We start from the raw sequence: 25100 nt of genomic DNA on the forward strand, positions 1-25100 counted from the left end.
AGAGAAGTTGACCTGAATGGAGATTACTAGAGATTACTAGAGACTATGAAGGGGAGAAGGAAATCAATGAAGGCTGAACGATGTATGCATGTTTTGAAATATCACACTGAGCTCCATTAATATGTACAATTAATAGGTGGGTCTAGCACACATGCTTGTAACTGCAGCTACTTGGGAGGCTGAGGCAGGAGGATTCCCAGTTCCAGACCAGTCTAGGCAACTTAGTGAGATCCTGTCTCAAAATAAAATGCAAAGGACCAGGGAAGCATCCCAGTGGTAGAACAGGAAAAAAGAAAAAAGAAAAAAAAAAAAAACTTTAAAGGAGTCTTGTGAAGCTGGTTGGCTCATTTTATTCTTCACTGAAACCAATACTGGACAGTAGATAAAGACCTTCTCCATTTGCTGAGTTACAGTAAACTTTCTCATGTTGTAATTGGGATGAAGTATGCAATTTATAGCAACAGCTAGATTGAAGGGTGGGGAGAGAGAAAATCCTAGAGAAAGTAGTACACCATTTTCATTGAGTACAAATATTATACATCAGTTAATAATTTTATCATCAATGCCAATAAAAAAAACTTGAATAATTTCTTTCGCATTCTTACAAGCAACTTGGTAGATGTGCTTAGGAATCTATAATTGATCATTTAGAAAACTCTAAATGGAGGTCAAATACTTCTTATTTGGAAATTTTTTGGCATTTAAGTATCTAATAAGTGGTTATTAAATACCTGACTCTCTATTTTTTGGTGAGAATGAAACAAGACTAAAAGTGCCTACATTGAGTCTGAAATCTAACTGGACAAACAAAACCAGCAGCAAACAATATGGTACAAAATTAAATGCTAAATCTGAGATAATCTTTTGAGTTCTTTTATTGTGTGCCAGGAACCAAGTGCTTTCTGTGTATTAGTCATCTAATCTGCACCACAATCTATTAAGGAAGATTGGTTCTATTAGTATTCCCATCTCACATCTAAGAACACTGAGGGTCAGAATATGATGTAAACATATGCAAGCCCATAAAACTAGCAAGTTGTAGAGGCCAGGGTGAGGTCAGCCCCCAAGTCACTCCTCAGGCATGATTCCCATACAAGCACTGCAGAAGTTGAAAGAGGAATCTGATTGACTAAAAATGTGTGTTATATAAATGAAAGGAAATCCACATGCACGGAGGTGATCAAAAGCCTAGGTGATCGAAAAGCCTAGAGGTAAAGGCAAATGAAGATGGCTCAGATAGCCCTGAATCCCTGGGCTCAAGGGATTCTCTGGCCTCAGCCTCCTGAGTAGCTGGGACTACAGATGAATGTGCCCTGCCTGGCTGACACAGGGTCTTGTATGTCAGGTAGAACTTGGATTGTATTATGGACAGGAGCACCACGAGGAGTTAAGCACTAGCTTGCCTTAGTCGGGTATGGTGGTGCATGCCTATAATCTCAGCAACTCAGGAGGCTGAAGCAGGAGGATCACGAGTTCAAAGCCAGCCTCAGTAATTTAGCAAGGCTCTAAGCAACTTAGTGAGACCCTGTCTCTAAATAAAATACAAAAAGGGCTGGGGATGTGCCTCCATGGTTGAGTGTCCCAGGGTTCCATTCTTGGCACCAAAAAAGAATGAACTAGCTTGTCTTTAAGGAAGTGGCAGTGTCCTATAGGGTGTGCTAATGGGGTAGGAGGTGAAGTTGGTGCTGAGAGTTCATTGAGAGCAAAAGACCATGTCTTCTTCAGTTTTGTTTTCTCATGGCCCAATACAGAACTGACACATGACTGTTGCTAAACACTTGCTGAATCAAAGTTGTGAAGTGTTTCTTTGAAGTTACCTGGAATTCTGCTCTTCATTCCCAATCAGGTTAGGTAAAGAATTGTTGCAGTGATCTAGCATGAGACAGAGAGGACAGCAATGGCAATACAAAGGAAGAGGAATGGACAGCTCAAACAATTAACAAGGCAACACATCATTAAGTAGCCAAGTGCACTACACAGACTGTTATTATTCATATGCACTTAAGAATGCCGCTCCAACTATACACATGTTCATTAACCAAGCCAACATGGACAGTTCATTTTACATAAGAGCTATGTGGTTTCCCGATCTTGGTCAGAGGACATTCCTACAAAGAACTGTACCTGTGAAGAAAATTCTAAAATAACTAGGCCACTTCTGCAGGGTGTCTTTCCAATGAGGATGGTGGTGGTGGGATTCCTAGAGAGGAGTAGGGACTACTATCCTGGCTAATTGTTTTCGTAAACTTGCATTTCAAGAACTCAAGTCTGGGGCTGGGGATGTGGCTCAAGCGGTAGTGCGCTTGCCTGGCATGCGTGCGGCCCAGGTTTGATCCTCAGCACCACATACAAACAAAGATGTTGTGTCCACCAAAAAAAAACTAAAAAAAAAAAAAAGAAATATTAAAAAAAAAACTCAAGTCTGGGCTCAGTGGTAAAACACTTGCCTGATACTTGTGAGGCTTTTGGTTTGATTCCAACTCTAATCCCTCCTCCCCCCCCCCCCCCACAAAAAATGAGACTTGAGTCTGGTAAATATTTTAGAGAGTTATCTCTCAGGAAGGAGCACACAGCAAACTTGATCTTGGTGCCTATGTCAGAGCTGAAACAACTAATTCATTTCAATGGGAACTCCTTCCAGAATGGCAGAGCCAGGACAACAGATATGTGGGTAGCCAGGCTCATGAATATTTAAATCCTGGAATTTACCAAACTAAAACTATACTCTGGTTTTGAGATTTTCATATGGCAGCTGTTTTAATTCTGCTTCCCTCAAAAGCACCAAGGAATCAATCACTGCTGCTCCATATCCATGAGTGGACGAGGTTAGGCCAAAAGGAGGTCAAGAGGCTATAAGGCCACACTTGTTCTGATAAGTGAACAAGTGAGCACTGGAGCCCTACAAGGACTGAGAGTTTACATCCTCCATCACAGTCTGTGGATGAATATGGCTAGGCTGAAAGTTGATTTCTGATTAGCAATAAATCCAGGCTGATTTAAAGATACCACAGTAATCTATAAAAATTTCTTACCCATTGTGCCTCACATGGATTATATATGTGCTGATACTAATCTCTTTAGAGATGGGGTGGGCCTGGCCAGTAACTTCAGGCTGAAGAAGCCTCAACAGGTTACCCCAGCATGCCTCAGTTTATCCTAGAGTGTCATGCAAATATTTTTTATTTTATTTTTTTGGTATATGTGTCACGAGGTGAAAAGGTTGGGAAACACTCATCTGTAGCATTATCTTTTTTTAATATTTATTTTTTAGTTGGACACAATATCTTTATTTATTTTTATGTGGTGCTGAGGATCGAACCCAGGGCCTTGCACGTGATAGGCAAGCGCTCTGCCATTGAGCCCCAACCCCAGCCTCCTGTAGCATTATCTTTTTTTTTTTTTAAAGAATTTTAATATTTATTTTTTAGTTCTCGGCGGACACAACATCTTTGTTGGTATGTGGTGCTGAGGATCGAACCCGGGCCGCACGCATGCCAGGCGAGCACGCTACCGCTTGAGCCACATCCCCAGCCCCACTGTAGCATTATCTTAAAGATTGTCTTTAACCAAAGATCTCTCCAGAATAATATACCATCATTTGTTCATGAAATATTTTACATACAACTTCAGAAAGTTATAGAATTCAGATTGTTCTGGAAAGATTATCAGACAAATCCATATTTACTTATTTCAGAGGAGTACATATGCTTCCTGCCCTTTTTCTAATTCAGCTCCAAAAAAACCAGAGAATTGTCAAATACATCTCTGAAAAAAGAATGCTCTGAACTCCCTCAAAATTTCCTTGAGAGTGTATACAAATCACTACCAACCCCAAGTGGCATTCCTAAGAAATCCCAACTGCTCAGGGGGACTAGTAGTCACTGGTTCCAAATATCACCTACCCTGGCAGCATCAGCTGCTGGCTGTTAGAACCATGAGTGGTTCTGTGTATACCCCCACTGGGCTGGGATGCACTCTGGCTAGTGTTTACACTAAACTCCCATGTAATCCTTTCCCCACTGTGTGCACCTGACCTCCTTCATGCACATTCACTCCACAGCTGTGATGAATCAAAGCAAGGCTGTACAAATGGGGAAGTGGGTGGGGAAGGAACATTTAAATCAATTTCAGCAGCATCTTTATTGCAACCAAGAACCTGTAATAAAATGCAACAAAACTAATATTTCACTTTACATAATTAAAAGCCATGTAGCTGAAAATGAAAAAAACCCATAAACTTACTGGAATGAGACATGCAATTCATTTCATACAAGTCAGTGCTTAAAACAGCAGGCACTTTATACTCTATAAAGAACTGAACTCCAATGTTGCTGAATATAACATAAATTTGTATTTGGGTTATGTAAAAACATAAGTACATACAAATATGACTTTTTGTCTGTGAGGGACTTTTAAAACAATTTCCTAGAGCCCAGCACCTTGTACTAAGACATCTGAGTCAATATTTTTGGCTGGAAAGTGTATAGGTAGGGTTGGGAAGGCTGGGGTAAGGGATATTTCCTTATTCCTTCATATCTGCAGGGAAAGGACACTCACATTACATATCTTAATTTACAGCCATGTCTCTTTTTATCAAATTGCTATAAGGTGGGCTTTTGGGCTTAAGCAAGGGGTCTACTCTATATCCCAATCACCAAACCCCCTACTACACCAAGGAAAACACATTTAGTGTAATAAGTTTAATTAACTTCAGAATCTCAACTACTAATCAGAAGTATTGCTTCATTAATAAGCATGCTTAGCATTTACTTTAGAATGGAAAATTTAACCATTTTATGTGGTTTACTTTTAAAATGTTTTATAGGAACATATTAATAAATACATCTTTAAAAATCTGCCTTTTCTATATATCATTTAACTACCATGAGGCAGGATATCTAGATGGAATTTAGTACCAACCAAATACTAACTGTCTGTGTGGCTTCCTCTCTGTAGTATGTAGGTTCCTCCTCTAACGAATGAGAATAATAATTTAATCCAAGATTTACTCCATCTTGAAAACTTATGATTCTATAATAATGAAATCTTACTGGAATCATTCCACCTAGAGAGAATCGTGTTGTAGAAAGGTGGGATACACCTTCTGTAAGGAATAAAACAAGTAGGAAAAAAAAGAGCAAGCATCATTATCTATATTTCATTATTTTAAAAGGTAATGCATGTATTGTGATGTTATATTCTTGTGTGAGCCTTTGAAAAAGAGCCAGGAATGAATGGCATTGAGGGAAAAACCTTCATTCCAAAATGAACCTCTAGACAAAAGGGATACAAAGTTAATTTCTTCTGTTTTCAGAATGAAAAGGAACCAACAGTTATCACACATGAGCAGCTTTCCTGATTATTGTTTTAAGTTCTTATGAGTCAGTCCAGTATAAAAATTCCCTATAATTTTCTCAATCCAATCCCACTCTTAAAATAGTCCAGAGTGATTTGATTTAGCATCACCTAGAAAGCTTGCTAGAAATGCACATTCCTGATCTCCACCCAAATCAATGGAATACAAATTTCTTAGGAGTCAGGCTCAAGAATGCATTTCTTTCAGTAAGCACCCCACATGAATCTTTGATTTTGAGTTATAATGTTCTGCAAAGTTCAAGCAACTGCATTAGGTGATTGCTATTCATTTATCAAGCCTACAAAAACCTACGTTGGTGTTTAACCTGATGCTTTTAAGCTCTTACAAAACTACTTTTTTGTTACTTATATTCTATAACTATTGTTACCCATAGTCAGGGTAAGAGAAATTTACTATGTTTTCTATACAGGTTGTAAAAACAAATTCAGCCAGGTATTTTCTCCCCCTAGAGAAGCAGAATGGCATTTAAGTAACTGGGAGCTATAAAAGGAACATTCCTGGTGATAAGAGGAAAAAAGGCAAAATGGAAAAGGAAAACACCTGTGAATTCAAGAACATATGAGGTTTTATAAGGTTTGTTTGTTTTGGTAAAATAAAGTTGTTTCTTCAATATAGCATCTCTTAATGGGAAAGAGGTTTCAAATGAGTAGCTTTCTAAAAAGCTATTTTATGCCATTTCTACTTTGCATATAAGGATAGATCCTCAGAGGTCAACTAGTCCAAAAAATACCATCTTCCAACAGTCAGATATATACTTAAGTCATGAGGGAAAATACTTTCTTGGGGAATAAAAGTTACCCAAATCAATTTAATTTAACACTGAAAAAATATTAACAAATCTTGGCATGAGAAAACATTATAAACATTAAAATCAATACAGACACAGATAATAAAGAAAAGTATGAAATCTATTATACAGAATAAATACACAACCAGCAAAACCCAATCCCCCTTCTCCAAGGTCAGAACCACCAGGTCACCCTGCCATTTCAGCGTCTCCTCTGCCTCTCACCTGGCCCTCAATCAAGTCCACCTTTGGTGCACAGCCATGGTCCTCACTAAGGCAGGCTGTACCCCCTGTAGAATTAATGTATATTATGTACCCCCTGTAGAATTAATGTATACTATCTGTAGTGGTGAGAAAGAAATAGATAAATTTTTCTTGGAGTGATTTAAAAGTACTAGTAATAACTTTTTAAATACTGAAGCTTGTGATAAAAAGGGTCAAACTCATAGATGCCCTTCCTGCCTCTGGTTTCAATGGGTCCCACAGTACCCGAAAACCTTATGAGGACAGATCTCAACCAGTACTTAAAAGTCTATGAGCTCCCTTCAGTCAAGTGTGAAGGCTAAACCCACAAAATGTCATGGCCTTTAAAAAAAAAAACAAAAAAACTATTCATAGGCCTTAAACTCTGAAACAAAATGCTATGGCTTGCAGGAGTTTGTTTATGGTAAAGGGGTTGTTTGGAAACCTTTTTATTTTAAGCTCACAATACCTAAATTATGTTCAATAATTTAAAGGTAAAGTTTAATCTGAAAGAATTCTAAAATTAAGAGGAAAAATAACAAAACAACAAAAAACCCTGGAATATAAAAATAACTCTAAGGAAGTTTTCCTCCCCTGAATGATGTTAGTCTGAAGCTGTGTTGACAACAGAGTGATTTCTTAATTCTGGTTTCCTAATATTCTAGTAGTTTAAATTTCACTTTCCAATTTCTGTTTAACCTACTTGTGCTTAGTTCTTAAGTAGACCCTTGCCACCTCCTCTCCCTGTCATTCTCCATTCCCTGGCTTTCCCTACACCACGTGATTCCTTCCACCTCCCTAAATTCTGGAACATATTTTTTTAAATTGTAGATGGATAGCATGCCTTTATTTTATTTGCTTATTTTTTGTAAGTGATGCTGAGGATTGAACCCAGTGCCTCACTTGTGCTAGGCAAGTGCTCTGCCACTGAGCCACAACCCAAGCCCCCTGGAACATTTTAATAGGGAAATATCACAAGGAAACTGGCACCACCAAATTTTCTGACTGCAAGGGAATGTGCACTTTTTTCTTTTCCTAAAGGAAGGAGAAAAAAAAATCTTGCCTGCAAATATTTAAGCTCTAATCATCTGATTAAAATTTTTCTGTCTATAATTATCAACATCATAAGACTAATTAAATCCATGCTATATATACAGTTATTTGCCTTTATGTGAAAGGAAAAACGTACTTTGTCATCTCATTGAAGAAAAAAGAGAATCATTTATACTAGATACAGTTTAAATTGGCTAAAAACTGGTCAGAAGCCAAAATAAGTATCTTTAGTAGGCCACTAAGTTATCTTAAAAAAATCATTAATGACTGGTTAAGTCATAGGTTTAATAGTGATTAGTTCATAACATGCTGGATACACCTCAAGCAATGAAGCATAGCTATTCAATTACATTTAAGTGCTATCAAATCCGTAACTAGTCAGAGATTCTGGAATTGAACCAAACTGATCACTAATGTCATCATATTTTAATAAACTCAGAAGTATATTGTAAAAATACACTAATTAAGTCCATGAGGTTTATAATGCTATTAAAAGTGAAAATAGGGTAATATGGATATGTGGTGCTACTGTCTTATTTCTTTCAGTATTTCTCATGGTATTGCTGGATCCCTTAGACATATGAATCATTCAATTTTGTGTGTGTACAGTTAAGGTATTAGATTACTATCCACAGCTGTAGATGCCTACATGGCACCAAATTTACTTTGAGAAGTAGATGTTATGTGGCAGGTATAAAATGTGATGATCAATTCTGTGTTCTCTTATTGATTAAACCTCATTTGGTTAAATAGCCAGTGTATACCAGTATTCTACACAGGTCAAAATTATATCACTTTCAGAGCAGCAATATGTGATCCAAGGTTTTCTTGAAGATAGTGCAAAAGATGTAGTTCATAATGTTCTCCAGATTCAGGAACTCTTATGCTGTGTCTCTCCTGAGGATAGATCTTAACAACAAAAAGTAAAAGTATTAAAACAAAATTTAATAACACATCTCCTTGAAAACTCTGTTTTTTTTAAAACAGGATCAATAATAAAGAGCATAACAAAATAAATATATCCTATTTTAAGGGCCCTTCCTCATGAGGCAAGGTGGTGTAGCCTACAATATTACCCAGCTACTTGAGAAATCAGGCAGAAGTATTGCAAGCTTAGGTCAACCTAGTCAATGTAGCAAGACCCTATCTCAAAATAAAAAAATAAGAGGGCTGGGCATGTAGCTGAGTGGTAGAGCACCCATGAATTCAATCTCTTGTACCACCAAAAAAAAAAAAAGCCCCTGTCTTGTAATTCCTATACACCTATCAGGCTTCATGAAGGATTTTCCTGTAAACCAACAGTTCATTACCCAAGTGTGGTATGCAGACTTTGAGGGGTTCTTTGAAACCCTTTTAAAGGATACATAAGATCAAAACTACTTTTAGAGGGGCTGGGGATGTGGCTCAAGCGGTAGCGCGCCCCTCTGGCATGCGCGCAGCCTGGGTTCGATCCTCAGCACCACATACAAACAAAGATGTTATGTCCACCGATAACTAAAAAATAAATATTAAAAATTCTCTCTCTCTCTCTCTTTCTCTCTCCCTCCCCTCACTCTCTCTTAAAAAAAAAAAAAACTACTTTTAGAACTATAAAAAACATTATTTGCCTTTACTGACTGTGTAGCACTGATAATACAAAAGCAATTGTGCCTTAGCATGAAATCAAAGCAATAATATTAAATTGTTCCAGAAGTCACAGTAATGTTACCACTGCACACTTGTAGTAAGAAAGAAAAAAATGTCAATTTCACTTAAATAGCAGTAAAAAAAAATTGAATTTTATAAACTGTAACCCCACAGAAGCCTTTTTAATACTCTGTAGTGATGAAATGAGAAATATACACAAAGCGTTTGTGCTACAGGATGTCTCAAAGGAAAGCACCTGTGTAACCAAGTTGCAAGTTGAACTGCTGCTTTTTAGTGGAACTCCCTGCCCCCACCCTTCTTTTTGGGCAGAGAATGACTGACCAACCATGATCATTCAGACTTTGCTATTTGGTAAACATTTGTCAAAAGTAAATGAAGTAATATGGTCACTTTGAGGACCACACTAATAGTATTTGTTTGCTAATGACACAATTTAAGCTTTTAAGGAAAATTCAAATTTTGGAAACTATGTTGCCTAAGTTGTTCTTTTTTTTTTTTTTTTTTAAGAGAGAGAAAGACTTTTGATTTTTTTTTTTTTTTAAGAGAGAGTGACAGAGGGGAGAGAGAGAGAGAGAAATTTTTTTAATATTTATTTCTTAGTTCTCGGCGGACACAACATCTTTGTTGGTATGTGGTGCTGGGGATCGAACCCGGGCCGCACGCATGCCAGACGAGCGCGCTACCACCTGAGCCACATTCCCAGCCCGCCTAAGTTGTTCTTAAATTTGTGGGCTCAAGCAACCCTCCTGCCTCAGCCTCCTAAGTAGCTGGGACAACAGGCATGTGCCATCACACCCAGAAAGAAACACTGATAGATAAAACCCACATAAACAAAGTTTTTTGGTATATAAAGAGATCTTGAGACCAAAAAGCTTGAAAACTACTGCTATAGATAAATATATCATAGTTTAACTGGACAGAAATGTCAACTGAAATATAAAAAAGGAAAAAAGTAATGTTTTTTTTCATTTCTTATGAGCACATGATCCTCCCCCCTCCCACAGGGATTGAACCCAGGGGCACTCCAATGAGCTATATCTCAAGTCATTTTTTTTTAAAAAGAATTTCTTTTATAGTTGTAGATGGACACACCTTTATTTTGTTAATTTATTTATTTATTTTGTGGTGCTAAGGATCAAACTCAGTGCCTCACGAATTCGAGGCAAACGTTCTACCACTGAGTCCAACTTCAGTCCCTCCAGCCATTTTATTTTTTATTTTGAGACAGAATCTCACTAAGTTACTGAGGCTGGCCTAGAACTTTCAATCCTCCTGCTTCTACATCCTGAGTGGCTAGTATTATAAGCATGTGCCACCACACCCAGCTAAGCATATAGTTTTTTTTTTTTAAAGAAATAAAAAGGAAGAATACTTTCTCTTAAAATCTATTTTTGAATAAGGGAGCAATGGAGGAGGATAACTTGCTAATTTCTGTACTAGTGACAATGTAATAATAAATTAAGATACTTATATAATCTGGGCCTAAAATCCTTTTTCAATATAAAATCAATTAGCAACTCCTCACCCTTCAAAGAGGGAAAAGTAAAGCAAAGGAGAGCAGTAAATGGATTCCCAGTCATCATTTCCATGCTGATAAACTGAAAGCAGAAATAGATACACAAGTCATGCAATCCAAGAGGCTTTTTAGCCCAACTTCAATAGCATCAATTTTATCCAATCATAGTAATAACTATGCCTATACTTTAGGTGGACACAGCTGAAAATTTGGCCTTACTCCATATTTTATTAGATTTCAAAGTAAACAACTGTTAATGACTATTGAATTTAATTTGAAAATACAGAATAACTCACCTGTAAATCATATGGTTTTCCAGCCCTCACTAAAAAACTCAGTAATATACTGGTGTGTGCAAAATGGACATTCTCATCCAAGAACCCATGTAAGAGTAGTAAACGATTTGGTCTGGAGAAATAAAAATATTAGATAAAATAGTAGAGTATTTAGGGGGAACCACTAAATTCCTTTGAACTAATCACACTTAGTCAACATTAACTTCTTTATACTACAATGTTAGAATAAACATTCGATAGTTTCAATATTAAATTTGTAATATACTAACCAGATCCCACGTTAATAGAACATTTAAAAAAATTATTCGTTTATAATTTATTAATTAGAACATATCAATAATTATAGCATGTTGCTAGAAAAACTGCTTATAAAACATATCTAAATAGACACAAAATTTTTCCCATCTTGAAACAGTTGTGTACTTAACTTCTTTCAAAATACAACTTGTAAAACAACAACAACAAACCCAAACCATGGGTGGGGTGTAGCTCAGCGGTATATCACTCGCCTAGCATGCATGAGGTCCTGAGTTCAATCCCCACAAAACAAAAACCAAACCAAACCAAAACAAAAATCAAACCCCAAAACCCAAAATACAGTATATGAACTGGTCTTTAATTTTGCTTTGAGCAATAGTCAAGCCATTCTAGTGCTCTATAAAATATTAGTCTTAGTTTTCAATATCTGAAATTTTCATTATCATTAAAGATAAGTTTTTCAAAAACAATTTAAAACTTTATAAGGGCTTGAACTTACTCAGAGGGGAATTTTTCTGCTTGCATGGCCACAGATCCTAAGTAATAGCCCTGTTCATTCTGGTCAGGGTGACCCATATAACGTTCCGTGTACCCTGTATCGTAGAAGATCCACAGAGTGACTGGGGCTCCCGCAATAGCAACCTGCATAAGACAACACTGACAGTGAACTGTGTTCCAGAAACACTAGCATGGCTAGCAGTAAGAACTTAAAATTACAAATTTACAGGCTAAAATTATCCTTAGGCTTTAACTCCACTACTAGGCATACATTCAGAAAACTGAAGTAGCTTGCCAAGGTCACAATTTGATACTCAGTGACTCAGTAAGTTTCATGTTCCACAGGCATGATGACACCAAACCCTTAACCAGGGCTAGCTGAAATACAACTGTAGGTTCCTTTATCAAGAGGGAGACTGAACTAAAGCTTATGAGTACCTCAGGATAAACTCATTCCTGTGATTGGGAAAAATAAATGCATGAGAATTGTTAATTTTATGTAGGAAAAGCAGTCTTTTTTTTTTTTTAAAGTCTCTTTTGTAGTACAAAATTTAAAACAATGAATGAACTATATTTAAGTACTAAAAACTTGCCTCATATTAAGGCTTTTCCACATGGTTCTGTATTCAAATATCTAATTACTTTCAACCCAGCACAGTGCCACATGCCACCCTAATCCCAGCTATTTGTGAGGCTGAGGCAGGAGGATTGCAAATTCAAGGTCAGCTTGGGCAATTTAGCAAGATGCTGTCTCAAACTAAAATACAATAAAAGGCTAAAGATACAGTCCTGTGATAGAGTGCCCCAGAGTTTAATCACCATCGCCACAAAAACAAAAAAAAACACCTTTTTTTCATTGTAAAATAAAATCATATTACTGCAATATTAAGAAAAAAATGCTACTTTTAATTCCTATTAACTATGTTCATCTCATTTTCTCTGGTATATTTTTTAAAGAGTTTGTTTATAGAATTGTGAGCATTTAAATATTTAATAATTCATGATTCATTCATTCAACACAGACTTTTACTTTTCCAGTGCTGGAAATTGAACCCAGAGGCTAGTGTTTGACAATTCACTGAGGACAAGCATTATATCTAGCAGCTGAGGATACAGTGGCATATAGAGCAAAGAGGTCCTTGTTGTCAGAACTTACAGTCTAACAATTAAACAAACAATTACAATCTAATATGTATGTATATGTCTTACTAATCATTAGTGCCTACTATAATTTTTGGGATATGTCCATTATAGTCAAAAACTCACTACAAAGTTGACAAGAGTCTAAGAAAAATTATGCTAACAACTGAGGTACTGACTTCATATGGTCATTTAATACACAGACCATAACATTCCATAATATTGTTAACTCTAAACCTTCAGAAAATAAGCATTTTCACATATCTTCAATTTACAAAAAAACTTTATTACACAGTACCCTTATTTAAAAAATGAGTACAATAGGAAATCACTTACCCTGAAGATATCTGATCTCTGCATTAATGCCATCAGGGAGAGGTATCCTCCATAAGACCACCCATGGATGCCCACACGGTCTAAGTCAATGAAATCATATTGAGAGGCTAGATACTGGAGTCCTTCTACTTGATCATCAATTTCTATTTGACCCTGTCAAAAAAAAGGAGAGTATTTCACTGATTCTGATGCATAAAAATTTCATTTATAAGAGTGATTTTTAAGCTAATAAACTTTTTTACTAAAATATTTATTTTTCAGATTAGAATTCATTAATAACTGAGATTCTATTTCCCATCCCCATTTTTTTTTTCAAAAATCTACTTGGAAATAGGTATCTACAGTTCTATTATTAGTCTGTCCTAGAATTTAGTTATCACTTAGTTAAAAAATTCTTTCCTATGGCTGCAAAAACTGTCTCTTGCTTTTGGGTATTTCCCATTTACATTTGTTCTGTTGTCTGCTAAGAGGTCAGCATCTTCCTTGTAACAAGCCTTTCCTATACCCATAGACAAAAAATTAGCCCCCGTAAGAGGAATTAATTTTACTTCTTCTTTTAATACTTAGTGTAATAAAGCAGAGGGAATCACTCTTGAGGTCCTAACCTTCCTATTTTCCCATCATGTCACTAGGAACTGAACATACTATTTGTTTCTTTAAAGCTCTATTAAGTCCTAGTTCTTACCACTACCACCCTATCTATATTACTTGGCCTGCCAGTGCATACAATCTCACTTTACTGAGCCAAAAACTAAAATAAAAACAAAACAAAACAAAACTTACATGAGAATATAACATAAGGTCAAAGAACTGGCTGTGGGAGAAAATCCCCATGTCTTATTCAGCATGTCCAATACACTGGCAAACACAGTAACTGCCTTACTGTGCAAAAGGAACATCGGATTCTCATCATTTCCCATAGCAGCAGAAAGGACATGGGGCATCTCTAAAAGGTAGCATTTAAAGCTTCCTGTAGAGAGAAAGAGGCTTGTCACAAGGAAGGACTAACCAGTTGGTTTCCCTCTTCACAGAGGACAGAACAAATCTCAAATATTCCTCAATAGCATAAAGGATGCCGAAAACTAAAACGGTGCTGCCATCTGGCTAAGGTGGAAAGGGAGGATATTTCTACATAAACGTGGCTCTCTCTCAGCTCTTCACAGATATACATAGGTAGACAAGAGCTAGCCTAGGACACAAATTGCATCTTCCCTCCCACCCCTGAACACATACACACACACACACCCCTTCCTAATTGCAGATTTCACATTAAACAATGCACCAAAAAAAAAATTTTTTTTAAAGAAAAGTTTTTGTGTTCACACACCATTTTATATTTAAAGGCACCTTCAAATTTAAGCCCTCGGTGACAGGATCCTCTGTTGTCGATCACCACAACCACATAACCCAGAGAAGCGAGGGTATTCAATCGGAAATACTTGACTCCTTTAAAGCGATTATTTACCAACTGCACCTGAAGAAGAAATACAACTTTAATGAAATTTATTATATGGTAACATACAAACCATAAGAGAATCAGAGCACTGCAAAAAAGCAGAAAGCTTAAGAATTTATTATTCTTTTGCCTTTAAAATGTAATTTTTAAGTGATTTGTTTATTTGGTACTGGGAATTTAACCCAGGAGTGCTGTACCACTGAGCTGTCTTCTCAGCACTTTTTATTTTGGACAGGGTCTCACCAAAGTTGCTTAGGGTCTCTCTAAGTTGATGAGGTTGGCCTTGAACTTGGAATCCTCCTGTCTCAGCCTCCTGAGTTGCTGGGATTATAGGCATGTGCTAATATGCCTGGCTAAGTGATTTATTTATTTCAAAATTAACTAGTCTCTTCATGTTTATGTTGCTTCTTGCTTAATTTCACATTCAAGTTTCAGGGAAATTACTGCACAATTATAGATCTTAATTATTTATTAGATAAGAAGATTAACCCACCCCACAGAAAAAGCTACTAAACTGTCTACTCTGAAGAAGAATTGTGTCATTCAAATAACAGTCGCAGGATAAATAAGATCATCTTCCCTTCTCAGTTGTCATCATTGACTAGCAATGGGAAAATGTAGCATTTTAAAGGGACACTGTGACAAGTCCTGTTTCCTTTCTCCTGTGTGTAAAAAGTAGGATAATTCTGTGACCCCCTCCAATCTCACACTGGCCATGGAACCAGGGCCTCGTGCATGCTAGGTAAGTGTTTTAATATTGAGCCACATTTCCAGTCCTTTTTTATTTTCAGACGAAGTCTCACTAAGTTTCCCAGGTTGGCTTTAAACTCCTGGGCTCAAGTGATACTCTGCCTCAACCCCCCAAGTAACTGGTACTATAGGTATGTGCCACCATGCCCAGCTGAGTAGGATAATTCTGCAATCACTTTATCACCATACAGACTATACTTCAAAATGACTAGGAAGTTAAATATATCTTAGTGTTTTATTAACAAAACATCAAGTGAAAAGAAAAATTATTCATCCATGACTAGCATAAAGACGTTTTCATCAGTGACAGTCTGCATATCTGACGGTGGTCCCAGAAGATTATAATGGAGCTAAAAAATTCCAAACACCTAGTGACATCATAGCTGGCACAACACAATTCCTCAATCATGTGTCTGTAGTAATGCTGGCATAAATAAACCTATACTGCCAACATTACTTAAATATAGCAAAATTAGGTACCTTATATCATGTTTGATAATTATAATAAATAACTATGTTATTGGTATATGTATTTAACTATACTATACTTTTCATAATTTTTTAAAACATTTTTTAGTTGTAGGTGGACATAATACCTTTATTTTATTTTTATGTGGTGCTCAGGATTCAATCTATGTCTCACACATGGTGAGTGCTTTACCTCTGAGCCACAACCCCAGCCCCTTTTCATCACTATTTTAGAGTGTTTTCCTACTTATTAAATTTAGGGTTGGGGTATAGCTCAATGGTAGAGAGAGTGCTTGGCATGCATGAAGTCCTGATTTTAATTCTAAGCACCAATGAAAAGTTTTTTATTTTTGTTTTAAGTTTACTATAAAACAGTACATCTTGTGTGTGCTGAATCTCTTGATTTCATCAAGATGCTACCATGAGCCAGGCACAGTAGTATACACATGAAATCCCAGCTACCTAGGAGGGCTGAGGTAGGAAGATGAAAGTTTGAGGCTAGCCTGGGCAATTTAGCAAGATCCTGTCTCAAGATAAAATTAAGGAAAAAAAGGGGCAGGGGACTACAGATGTGGCTCAGTGTTTACCTAGCATGTGCAAGGTCAATCCCTAAAAACACACAGGCATACACACACACATGAACACACACACAAGTAGCCACTTTGAGTGATTGACATATACCATCTATGTTTGTGTAAGCAAACTCTATGATGTTTGCACAACAATGAAATCACTTAGTGACATTTCTCAGAAAGTCTCCTGGTCATAAAGAAACACATTACAATAATTAGTGATGGCAGACACTAAGTAATAAACAAAAAGAAGTTCAGATAAAAATTAGAAAGATGTCAGGTGTGGTGTTGCACACCTATAATCCCAAACTGAGGTAGGACTGCTTAAGCCTAGGAGTTCTGGGCTCGCCAGGGGCAACATACTAAGACTTGGTTTCACTAAAAAGAGACAGAGAGAGAGAGAGAGAAAATATTATATGTATGTATAACATATGTATTGAATTATCCCACTATACCTCATAAATATGTATAATTATTATGTGTCAGCTAATTTTTTTTTTTTTTAGAAAAATTTAAAAACTAGTTTTCTAAAGTAGCTGTGCCATTTTTCTTTCCCACTGTCAATGCATGAGGGTTCTCTACTCCTGGTCAATACTGGGTATGGTTAGTTATTTTAATTTTAGACATTCTGCAGATGTTTAGTGGTTTTTATCACTGTGGTGTTACTTTGGATTTCCTGATAATTGATGGTGCTGAGTTCTTCTCTTATATATACTTGCTGCCATACATTTGTGAAATGTCTTTGGCTATTATTATTATTATTATTTTTTGCAGTGCTGGGGATTAAACTCAAGGCCTGATGCATGCCAGGCAAGTGCTTTACCACTGAACTAAGACACATCCCCCAGCTTCTTTGACTGTTTTTTTTTTTTTAATATATTTTTTTTAGTTGTAGGTGGACATGATGCTTTTATTTTTTAATTTATTTTTATGTGGTGCTGAGGATCGAACCCAGTGCCTCACCTGCACTAGGCGAGCACTCTACCCCTGAGCCACAACCCCAGCCCTTAACTGGTTTTAAAAAGTTCAGTTCTTATTTTATTGATTTCTAAAAAGTTTCTTATGTATTTTGAATATAACTGGTTTACCAGATAAAAATATCTATGTATAAGGCTCTAGGTCTTAATATAAATTTTGGATACAAAAAGTTTTGAGGGGCTGGGGATGTGGCTCAGGCGGTAGCGTGCTCGCCTGGCATGGGTGCGGCCTGGGTTCTATCCTCAGCACCACATACAAAAAGATTCTGTGTCAGCCGAAAACTAAGAAAAATAAATATTAAAATTCTCTCTCTCTTTCCCTCTCTCTCTCTGTCTCTCTCTTTAAAAAAAAAAGTTTTGAAATTTTAATAAAATCTGATTTGTTGTTTTTTCCTCTGGCTAAAACCAAAGGTGGGAAAAGTTATCCACGAGTTAAATAAGAATAAATACTATCTTTGTGCAGTTAATAGCTGTTGTATATTTACTGGGTTAGATTGTAGTGGGAAGGAGAAAGAGAGAGTTTTCCATTCTTTTGTAGTTTTGGATGTTTAATGCCACTGCAACAACTGCCAAACTGGTTTTTCTTCTTCTGTTCTAGCTCTCTTATAGTCTGTTTGCTCATGAAGTAATAGTGATGTTTTAAAAATGTCAATGTCATATGACTACTGCCTGGTTCCTTATAATGGCTACCATTATCCTTCAGAAAAAGATCTAAACTTTTTCTTTTTTTCTTTTGGTGCTGGGGACTGAAACCAGGACCTTGCACATGCTAGACAATTGCTCTACCACTATGCTACTCTCCAAGTCCAAGATCTAAACTATATGACCTTTGAGACTTTGGCTTATTTGAGTCATGGCTATCTCTAAATTCATCTCACACCATTTTTCTTTGGTGCACTGTATCTTATTAGCTGTTCCTTATTTCCTTTGGTGCATCTTATTAGCAACCCTATCAATTTATTTCTAACCCCAGGTCCTTGATATTTATTGTTTCCTCTATCTGAAATACTTAATGATGGGAAAATGATTTAACTTAATACACGATTATCATCGTTGAGATTTTGTGGCTCATGTAATTTTTTTTCTTTTTTGGGTACCAGGGATTGAACTCAGGGGCATTTGACCACTGAGCCACATCCCCAAGTCCTATTTTGTATTTTTATTTAGAGACAGTATCTCACTGAGTTGCTTAGTGCCTCACCTTGCTGAGGCTGGCTTTGAACTCATGGTCCTCCTCAGCCTCCAGAGTTGCTGGGATTATAGGTGTGCACCACCGCACCTGGCCTCATATATTTATTTTTTAAATATTTTTTTTAGTTGTAGATTGACGTGACACCTTTAATTAATTAATTATTTATGTGGTGCTGAGGCTCGAACCCAGTCCCTCACAAACTCTAGGCAAGTGTTCTACCATTGAGCCTCGTCCCCAGCCCTCATGTAGTTGTTTTATTTTTCATGCTGCTTGGTACTTAGATATATTTCTAAATACAAAATACAAAATAAGTGGGAATAATTATAAAGGATATTAATGAATCTAAGAGTTACATGATGAAAAAAAAATAACAACCAATTCATCTATCCAAAACAGTTTACTCTGTTGGTCAACAGCATTAGCCACATGCTAATATTTAATCCAGAAAATGGAAAAATCAAGTTGTAAACTTCCTACAGTGTTAAGCAGTGGCATAGTTATTATCTTCACCAGCTAGTAAAGTATTTTAGTTTGCTTGAGAGATGTAGCCTTAGAATAAAGAGGGGAATTCAATAAGCTACCAAGAATTTCTAAATATATGACTTTTTATTTACCTATACATTTAACTGTTTAATTTCATTTCCCAAACAAGTTTCTCTACATAGAAATTAAGATATTTGGGGCTGGAGATATAGCTCAGTTGGTAAAGTGCTCTGCTCGCCTGTGTTCAATCCCTAGCAACCCCCCCACCAAAAAAAGAAATTTACCTAGTGATGTGAATATTCCACTCCCCTTAAGAGTTACATAGTCCACAATGTAAAGTAAGAAACTATTTTACAAATTAGCCAATTAAACTTGGATACCTAGCAATCTGATAATTAGAAAAAAAGTCAAGAATAGCAGAAGCCTAAGACTGCTCAAATTCTTTTTTAAAAAATATTTTTAGTTATAAGTGGACCTTTATTTTGTTTATTTAAAAAAATTTTATTTATTTATTTATATGTGGTGCTGAGAATCTAACCCAGTGCCTCACACATGCTAGGCAAGCACTCTATCACTGAGCCACAACCTCAGCCCATATTTGTTTATATTTTATGTGGCACTGAGGATCGAACCCAGTGCCTCACATGTTCTAGGCAAGCACTCCACCACTGCGCCACAACCTAGCCCTCAAATTCTTATCCTATTCTAAATAACACTAGATATTTTAAAAACAAATATCACATTAAAAAATATATATATGTATATATGTGTATATGTATGTGTATATTTATATGCCCACCTGAGGACCACCATATATGAACAGCACAGTTGGGTATTTCTTCCCAGGTTGTAGATTATGAGGCTTATATAGCATTCCATACAATGTAAATCCAGTAGTACTTTCAAAGGAGAAAATTTCTGGAGGGGTATAGTCAGGAAGAGGACCTGTGAGTAGGTAACATAGAGTCTGTAAAAGGAGTTCTTAATGGGAGCTCTATAATCTGAGAGCAAGGAAGAAAATATCAAAACCCAGACCCCACACCCCCACACTCAAATAACTGACCACCAGCTTTTAAGGTAAGATAATAAAAAAATTAAGTAAAAATATTCATCTTGAAAAAAATAATATTGTCTTGAGCAACTAATAAAAAAAAAGAAAACATATTAAATTATCTATCTCAAAAGCAGACACACAGTATTCTGAATAATCTTTGAAGCCTAAGAAGTGTTTCCATGCAGAATTATAAAAAATACTTTGGGCTAAGTTTAGTGTAACCTATTCATGGTTAAACCATAAACCTGATTAGAAACAAGCACCTATTTCAATAAAGTTGAGGTGGGGGGAACAAGCAGCATATACCATATTTCATCGAATAATGGTCGTCATTGTATTAATGTATATTTACAAGTATTCCTTGTGCCCTAATACTGCACCAAAGATAGTTCAGTAAAATAAATTATTTCCAGTAATACCAGTAATCTTTTTTTAAATAAAAAGTTTCTTTTTCTTTTTTTCTTTTGGAACTGGGGGTTGAACCAAGCAGTGTTTAATCATGGAGACACACCCCCAGACTTTTAAAATTTTTTGTTTTGAGACAAGGTCTCACTAAGTTGCTGATACTGGCCTTGAACTTGAAATCTTCCTGCCTCAGCAGGCTTTCTAGATCTGTTCCTGCTTGGAGTGAAAGCTAATCCACCTTATTGTGTAGTTGACAGAATAGGAGAGGTAGGAACAATCAAAAGCTTAGAAGCTCAGGGACAGAAAGGGGTGAGAGATGAGGAGACTTTGTTCAGCAAAGGTGAACATAGAACATAAATTTAGTATACTAAAGTACTAAGCCTACTTACGGTCAGATTTAGGGAAAAAAGAATACCTGCTGAATCCAAAATGGTGGCCCAGAATTCCTTTGTTTTGCAAGTAGGGTCATCTTCAGGACTTGAAAGTTTGTAAAGGGACACACAGTGTGGATTCTTCTGGTTACTATACTTACTTATAAAGAAGTCACAATGCTAGAGAAAAGAGAAATGATTATGTTTTTCCTTAAGGAAAAATCAAAAAAAGGTTATCTGCTGTTATGTCTGCACTAATGTTCTAGCAAGCGAATAGTAAGAGTATGATTATGTACCTATGTAACACTGAAGTTAAGGCTAAGTGTTTTAAAGCTCTTCCTAAGACAATGAGGCTTCTGCAGGTCAACTTCACCAGTTTTCACACCATTCAAAAGGAACATTATATGAACAGAGGGTTTTAATACAACATAGATTTATACCTGGCTGATGCAGCAAGAATGGGAATAGCCACGGTCAGTCAACCTTGTCACCTCTCCAGGATTTACATAACTGACCACATACAGGTGATGTTCTAAAGGAGTGTCTTTGGTGCCTTCAAAATATACCAGTCTTCTGACTTCATCAACCTGGATCTGCCATAATAATAACAACAACAACAAAATCAGTACTAGCATAACTCCTAGCAAAGCCAGTAAGTAGTTCAACGACCAACCTTTAATTTTATTCAGAATTATTTGGTACCTTGACTTGTGCTTCTTTTTATTTTGCTATCAATGCTAGTAAGCGAATTGGTTTTGTTTATGACTTAGAGCTAACAACAGATACTGTCCAGAAAAAAAAAGAACAACTGAGTTATACACTGTATAATTTCCTATCTGGTTACAACATGTGCTTTTCTTGAAATAAGAGAATTATTTTTTTTACAGGAGGAAAAAATACTCTAGACTGCAGCTTAGGTCAACCACTCATGTAAACTTGAAAGAAACTAAATTTACAAAAGTGTTTTATCTGGGGCTGGGGCAGTAGCTCAGTGGTAGAGTGCTTGCCTCAAACATGTGAGGCGCTGGGTTCAATTCCTCAGCACCACATAAAAATAAATAAAGACATTGTATATACCTACAACTAAAAAAAATATTTTCAAAAAATCTATAAACTGCAACTTAAAAAAAAAAGTGCTTTATCTTTAGTTTGGGGAATAAGTGAACTCAATCATGCTATCAACAGTGGTATAGTTTATAAGTTAGCACTGATAAGATCATCCCCCACCCCCACCCAGTGCTTACATATGCTAGACAAGTGCTCTACCACATAGCCATATCCCAAGCCCTGAATAAGATATTTTAAGTCATCATTCAAAATTCAAAAAAACTGCAAGTAAATTCATAGATGAATTCACTTAGTATTCTTCTCACATTACTGTAATAGTCTAAGTAGATGGCTTTCTTTTGCTGTTCATTTAAAAAATATTTTTACCAGTTTAGTGTTAAATGAAATTTTTAAAATGTTTATGTAGCAAAGACAACACAGATAAATTTCTAAGAGCAAGTATTTTTAAATGTCTCATTTTTTCCAGGAAACTACTTCTTCATTAGATATTTTTTGGATGGCTAAATCCTTAAGTTAACACAGCTGCTATACTAAACAAATGTTCAAGAAGTTAGGACTAGTTCTGCTCTTAAAAGTCAGGCCTTTCAAAACTGAAGAAACAACCAGTCAATTCCTCAATACCATTTATAATGGTTCTTAATTTTCTTTATGTAACTACTTAGGTTCAACAGGATTCAACTCTTCTGGAGGGCTTAATGAACAAATTCCTGGGCCATGCTACCAGAGTTCCTTATTTAGGAGGTCTGGGATGGGTCCTAAAATCTGCATTTCTAACAAGTTCAAAGGTGATGTTGATATTTTAGTGCCATCTCAGGATCATACTCTGTTGAGGAAATACTTTCAAGAGTAAAAGGTGTGGGGGATGGAGTGGGGGTGCGGGGTGGGGGGTGCGCTGGGGTTGTGGCTCAGTAGTAGAGCGGCGGTCACCTAATCCGTGAGAGGCCCTGGGTTCGATCCTCAGTACCACATACAAATAAAAAGATATTGTGTCCACCTACAATTTAAAAAAAAAAAAACTAGAGTAAAAGGTGCATAATTTTAAGTCTCAAAGCTTTACTCAATTATTGCCATCAAGAATCTTTGAGTAGGAACAATATCATTTGTAAAAGCAGAGAAGAAAAAAATAAAATAAAAGCAGAGAAGGAAAAGGGTAATTAAAGACAAAACAAAACAGAATATATAAGGAAAATAGAAGAGGCAAAGAGAGAGTCACAACACACAAAAATAAGCTTGACATGAAAAAAATTGATGCACATTTTGGCCAATTACAGAGAGACGTTTAAGTTTCCCAAATAAGGATCAGAATCTGTTTATATTCAATTTGGGGGATTTCCCTCAGTATTAGCTGACGGTTCTGATCCTCCAACCAACACACTGCATAAAATTTACATTAGTGTAATTTTCTGTTATCAGAATCAAGAATTCCCAAAAGATTTTTCCCTCAGGTGACAGGAACATCCAAGCTCCCTAAACGGAGGAAAAAAAAAAAAATATATATATATATATATGGATATGTAACCAGAAGGCTATATGAAGCGCTCAGTGGAATTAGATTTTAAGGGCTCTCTCTAATATTCTAAAGTTCTTACAAACAAAAACAAATATGGAAATCTGGATCTTCATTCTTTGTCCTAATCACCTTGGGGACTACAGTGAATTCTATAGTAGCAAGGATATGGAATCTATCAATTTGAGGAAATCACATTTCAGCCTTAACTAAATCCTGGAAGCATACATCAACTCAATTCTATGAGTCAGGCATATTGAAAGGACTGGAGTTTTTATAGAGCTAATAAAATTGGCCACCTAGCTGAAATCTGAAACAAATGAAAGGTACTATAAAAAGTAAAAGTTAAAAAAAATAGAATTCATTAAATTGCTACAAAAAAGCCACACATTGAAATCAAAACAGAGGATGGATTTCCCCACTCTTTTCTATCAATCCAAGCTCTATATAAATGCTGATCCTTCTTTGCAGGTGGTGGATGAAAAATAAATGTGAGATAAAATAAATGGGTGAATAAAAAAGAACTACTTACAGGAATAGTAAATACAATTTCTAATGTAGGAAGGATAGGAGTAGTCTCTAATAGATTCAAAACTATATCCTAGCTCACAGCTTTTGCTAGACCCTAAAATATGGGTTAATTCCTTATCAAGAAGCAGCAATATATTTGAAAATGATGATCTTTAGTAACCAGAACATAAGTAATACTAGGGTTATAAATTAGGTGAGAGCTATAGTTTAAACTAAGAGTCTTCCTTTCCAAAAACTTGAGTTCCTTTAGGCCTTAATATTTTCAACTAAAAATAAATAAAGACATTTCAAAACACTGGGGTCATATTAAGTTGTGTTACTGACTTTTTTCCACACAGTAGATGCTGACCAAACATATCAGTACAATAAAAGGACCTACATTAGATCCATGCCGGCCAAGAACTTCCCATTCACCACTGGTAATTGCTATTTCTTCTTTAATAGGACATTTGAAATCACCTAAAAATAAATACAGTTATAATTCAGTACTTTATACCAGCCTATAAGCAAATGAAACAACACAGAATAGTATTCTAAACTGTTTTTATTCCCCCAAAAGCTGCATTTTGTTTGGAGTAATCGGGCTGGGGTTGTGGCTCAGTGGTAGAGCACTCCTAGCATGTGTGAGGCCCTGGGTTCAATCCTCAGTACCACATAAAAATAAAGAAAATAAAGGTATTGTGTCCAATTACAACTAAAAAATATTTTTAAAAAATGTTTGGAGTAATGAAAATGTTTTAGAACTAGGTAGAGGTAGTGGTCGTATAACAGTGTCAAGTACTAAATGCCCCTGAATTGTTTATTTTAAAAGGATTAAAAAAACTACAGTTAGAAAACAAAATCCAAGTGATGGGTTTCCACAATACTCTGAAATAACAATAGAATGACCCATGTAGATAATGTGAAAATGGCAAAATAGATTCTTAGGGCAAAGTCAGAAAATAACTCAAAAGCATCTGTGCTCCTCAACCTTTGGTTACAGAGGCGTTGATGAGTTCACAAAACATTTCTTATAGAAATTCGACAAACTATAAGCCAAAGAAGAAAAAATTCAATAATTTTTCTTCATGTGCCAAAAAATAAACTGGATAAGTTTTTACCATGCTAGATGACAA

General features: G+C 36.1%; 1 protein-coding gene across 11 annotated transcripts in view; it reads right to left on the reverse strand.

The window, feature by feature from the left end:
• Positions 1-4125: 4125 nt before the first annotated feature.
• The window catches only part of Dpp8 (dipeptidyl peptidase 8), a 60479-nt gene continuing 39504 nt past the window's right edge, over positions 4126-25100 (reverse strand). For 6 of the 11 annotated variants that reach the window (XM_026384921.2, XM_026384919.2, XM_026384920.2 and 3 more), the window contains 9 exons: positions 24365-24444; positions 21320-21472; positions 20924-21059; positions 19849-19994; positions 14479-14625; positions 13152-13304; positions 11677-11819; positions 10920-11031; positions 4126-8369 (listed from right to left, as the gene is read on the reverse strand). In XM_026384921.2, the coding sequence (XP_026240706.1) occupies positions 8247-8369; positions 10920-11031; positions 11677-11819; positions 13152-13304; positions 14479-14625; positions 19849-19994; positions 20924-21059; positions 21320-21472; positions 24365-24444 (1193 nt within the window). In that variant the 3' untranslated portion in view covers positions 4126-8246. Of the gene's footprint in view, positions 8370-10919; positions 11032-11676; positions 11820-13151; positions 13305-13934; positions 14122-14478; positions 14626-19848; positions 19995-20923; positions 21060-21319; positions 21473-24364; positions 24445-25100 lie in introns of those variants that run through there. The other 5 variants (XM_077800209.1, XM_026384922.2, XM_026384925.2 and 2 more) reach the window with 4 other exon arrangements.

The sequence above is a fragment of the Urocitellus parryii genome, chromosome 6, assembly GCF_045843805.1.
Source record: "Urocitellus parryii isolate mUroPar1 chromosome 6, mUroPar1.hap1, whole genome shotgun sequence".
In the NCBI taxonomy this organism is placed as follows: domain Eukaryota; kingdom Metazoa; phylum Chordata; class Mammalia; order Rodentia; family Sciuridae; genus Urocitellus; species Urocitellus parryii.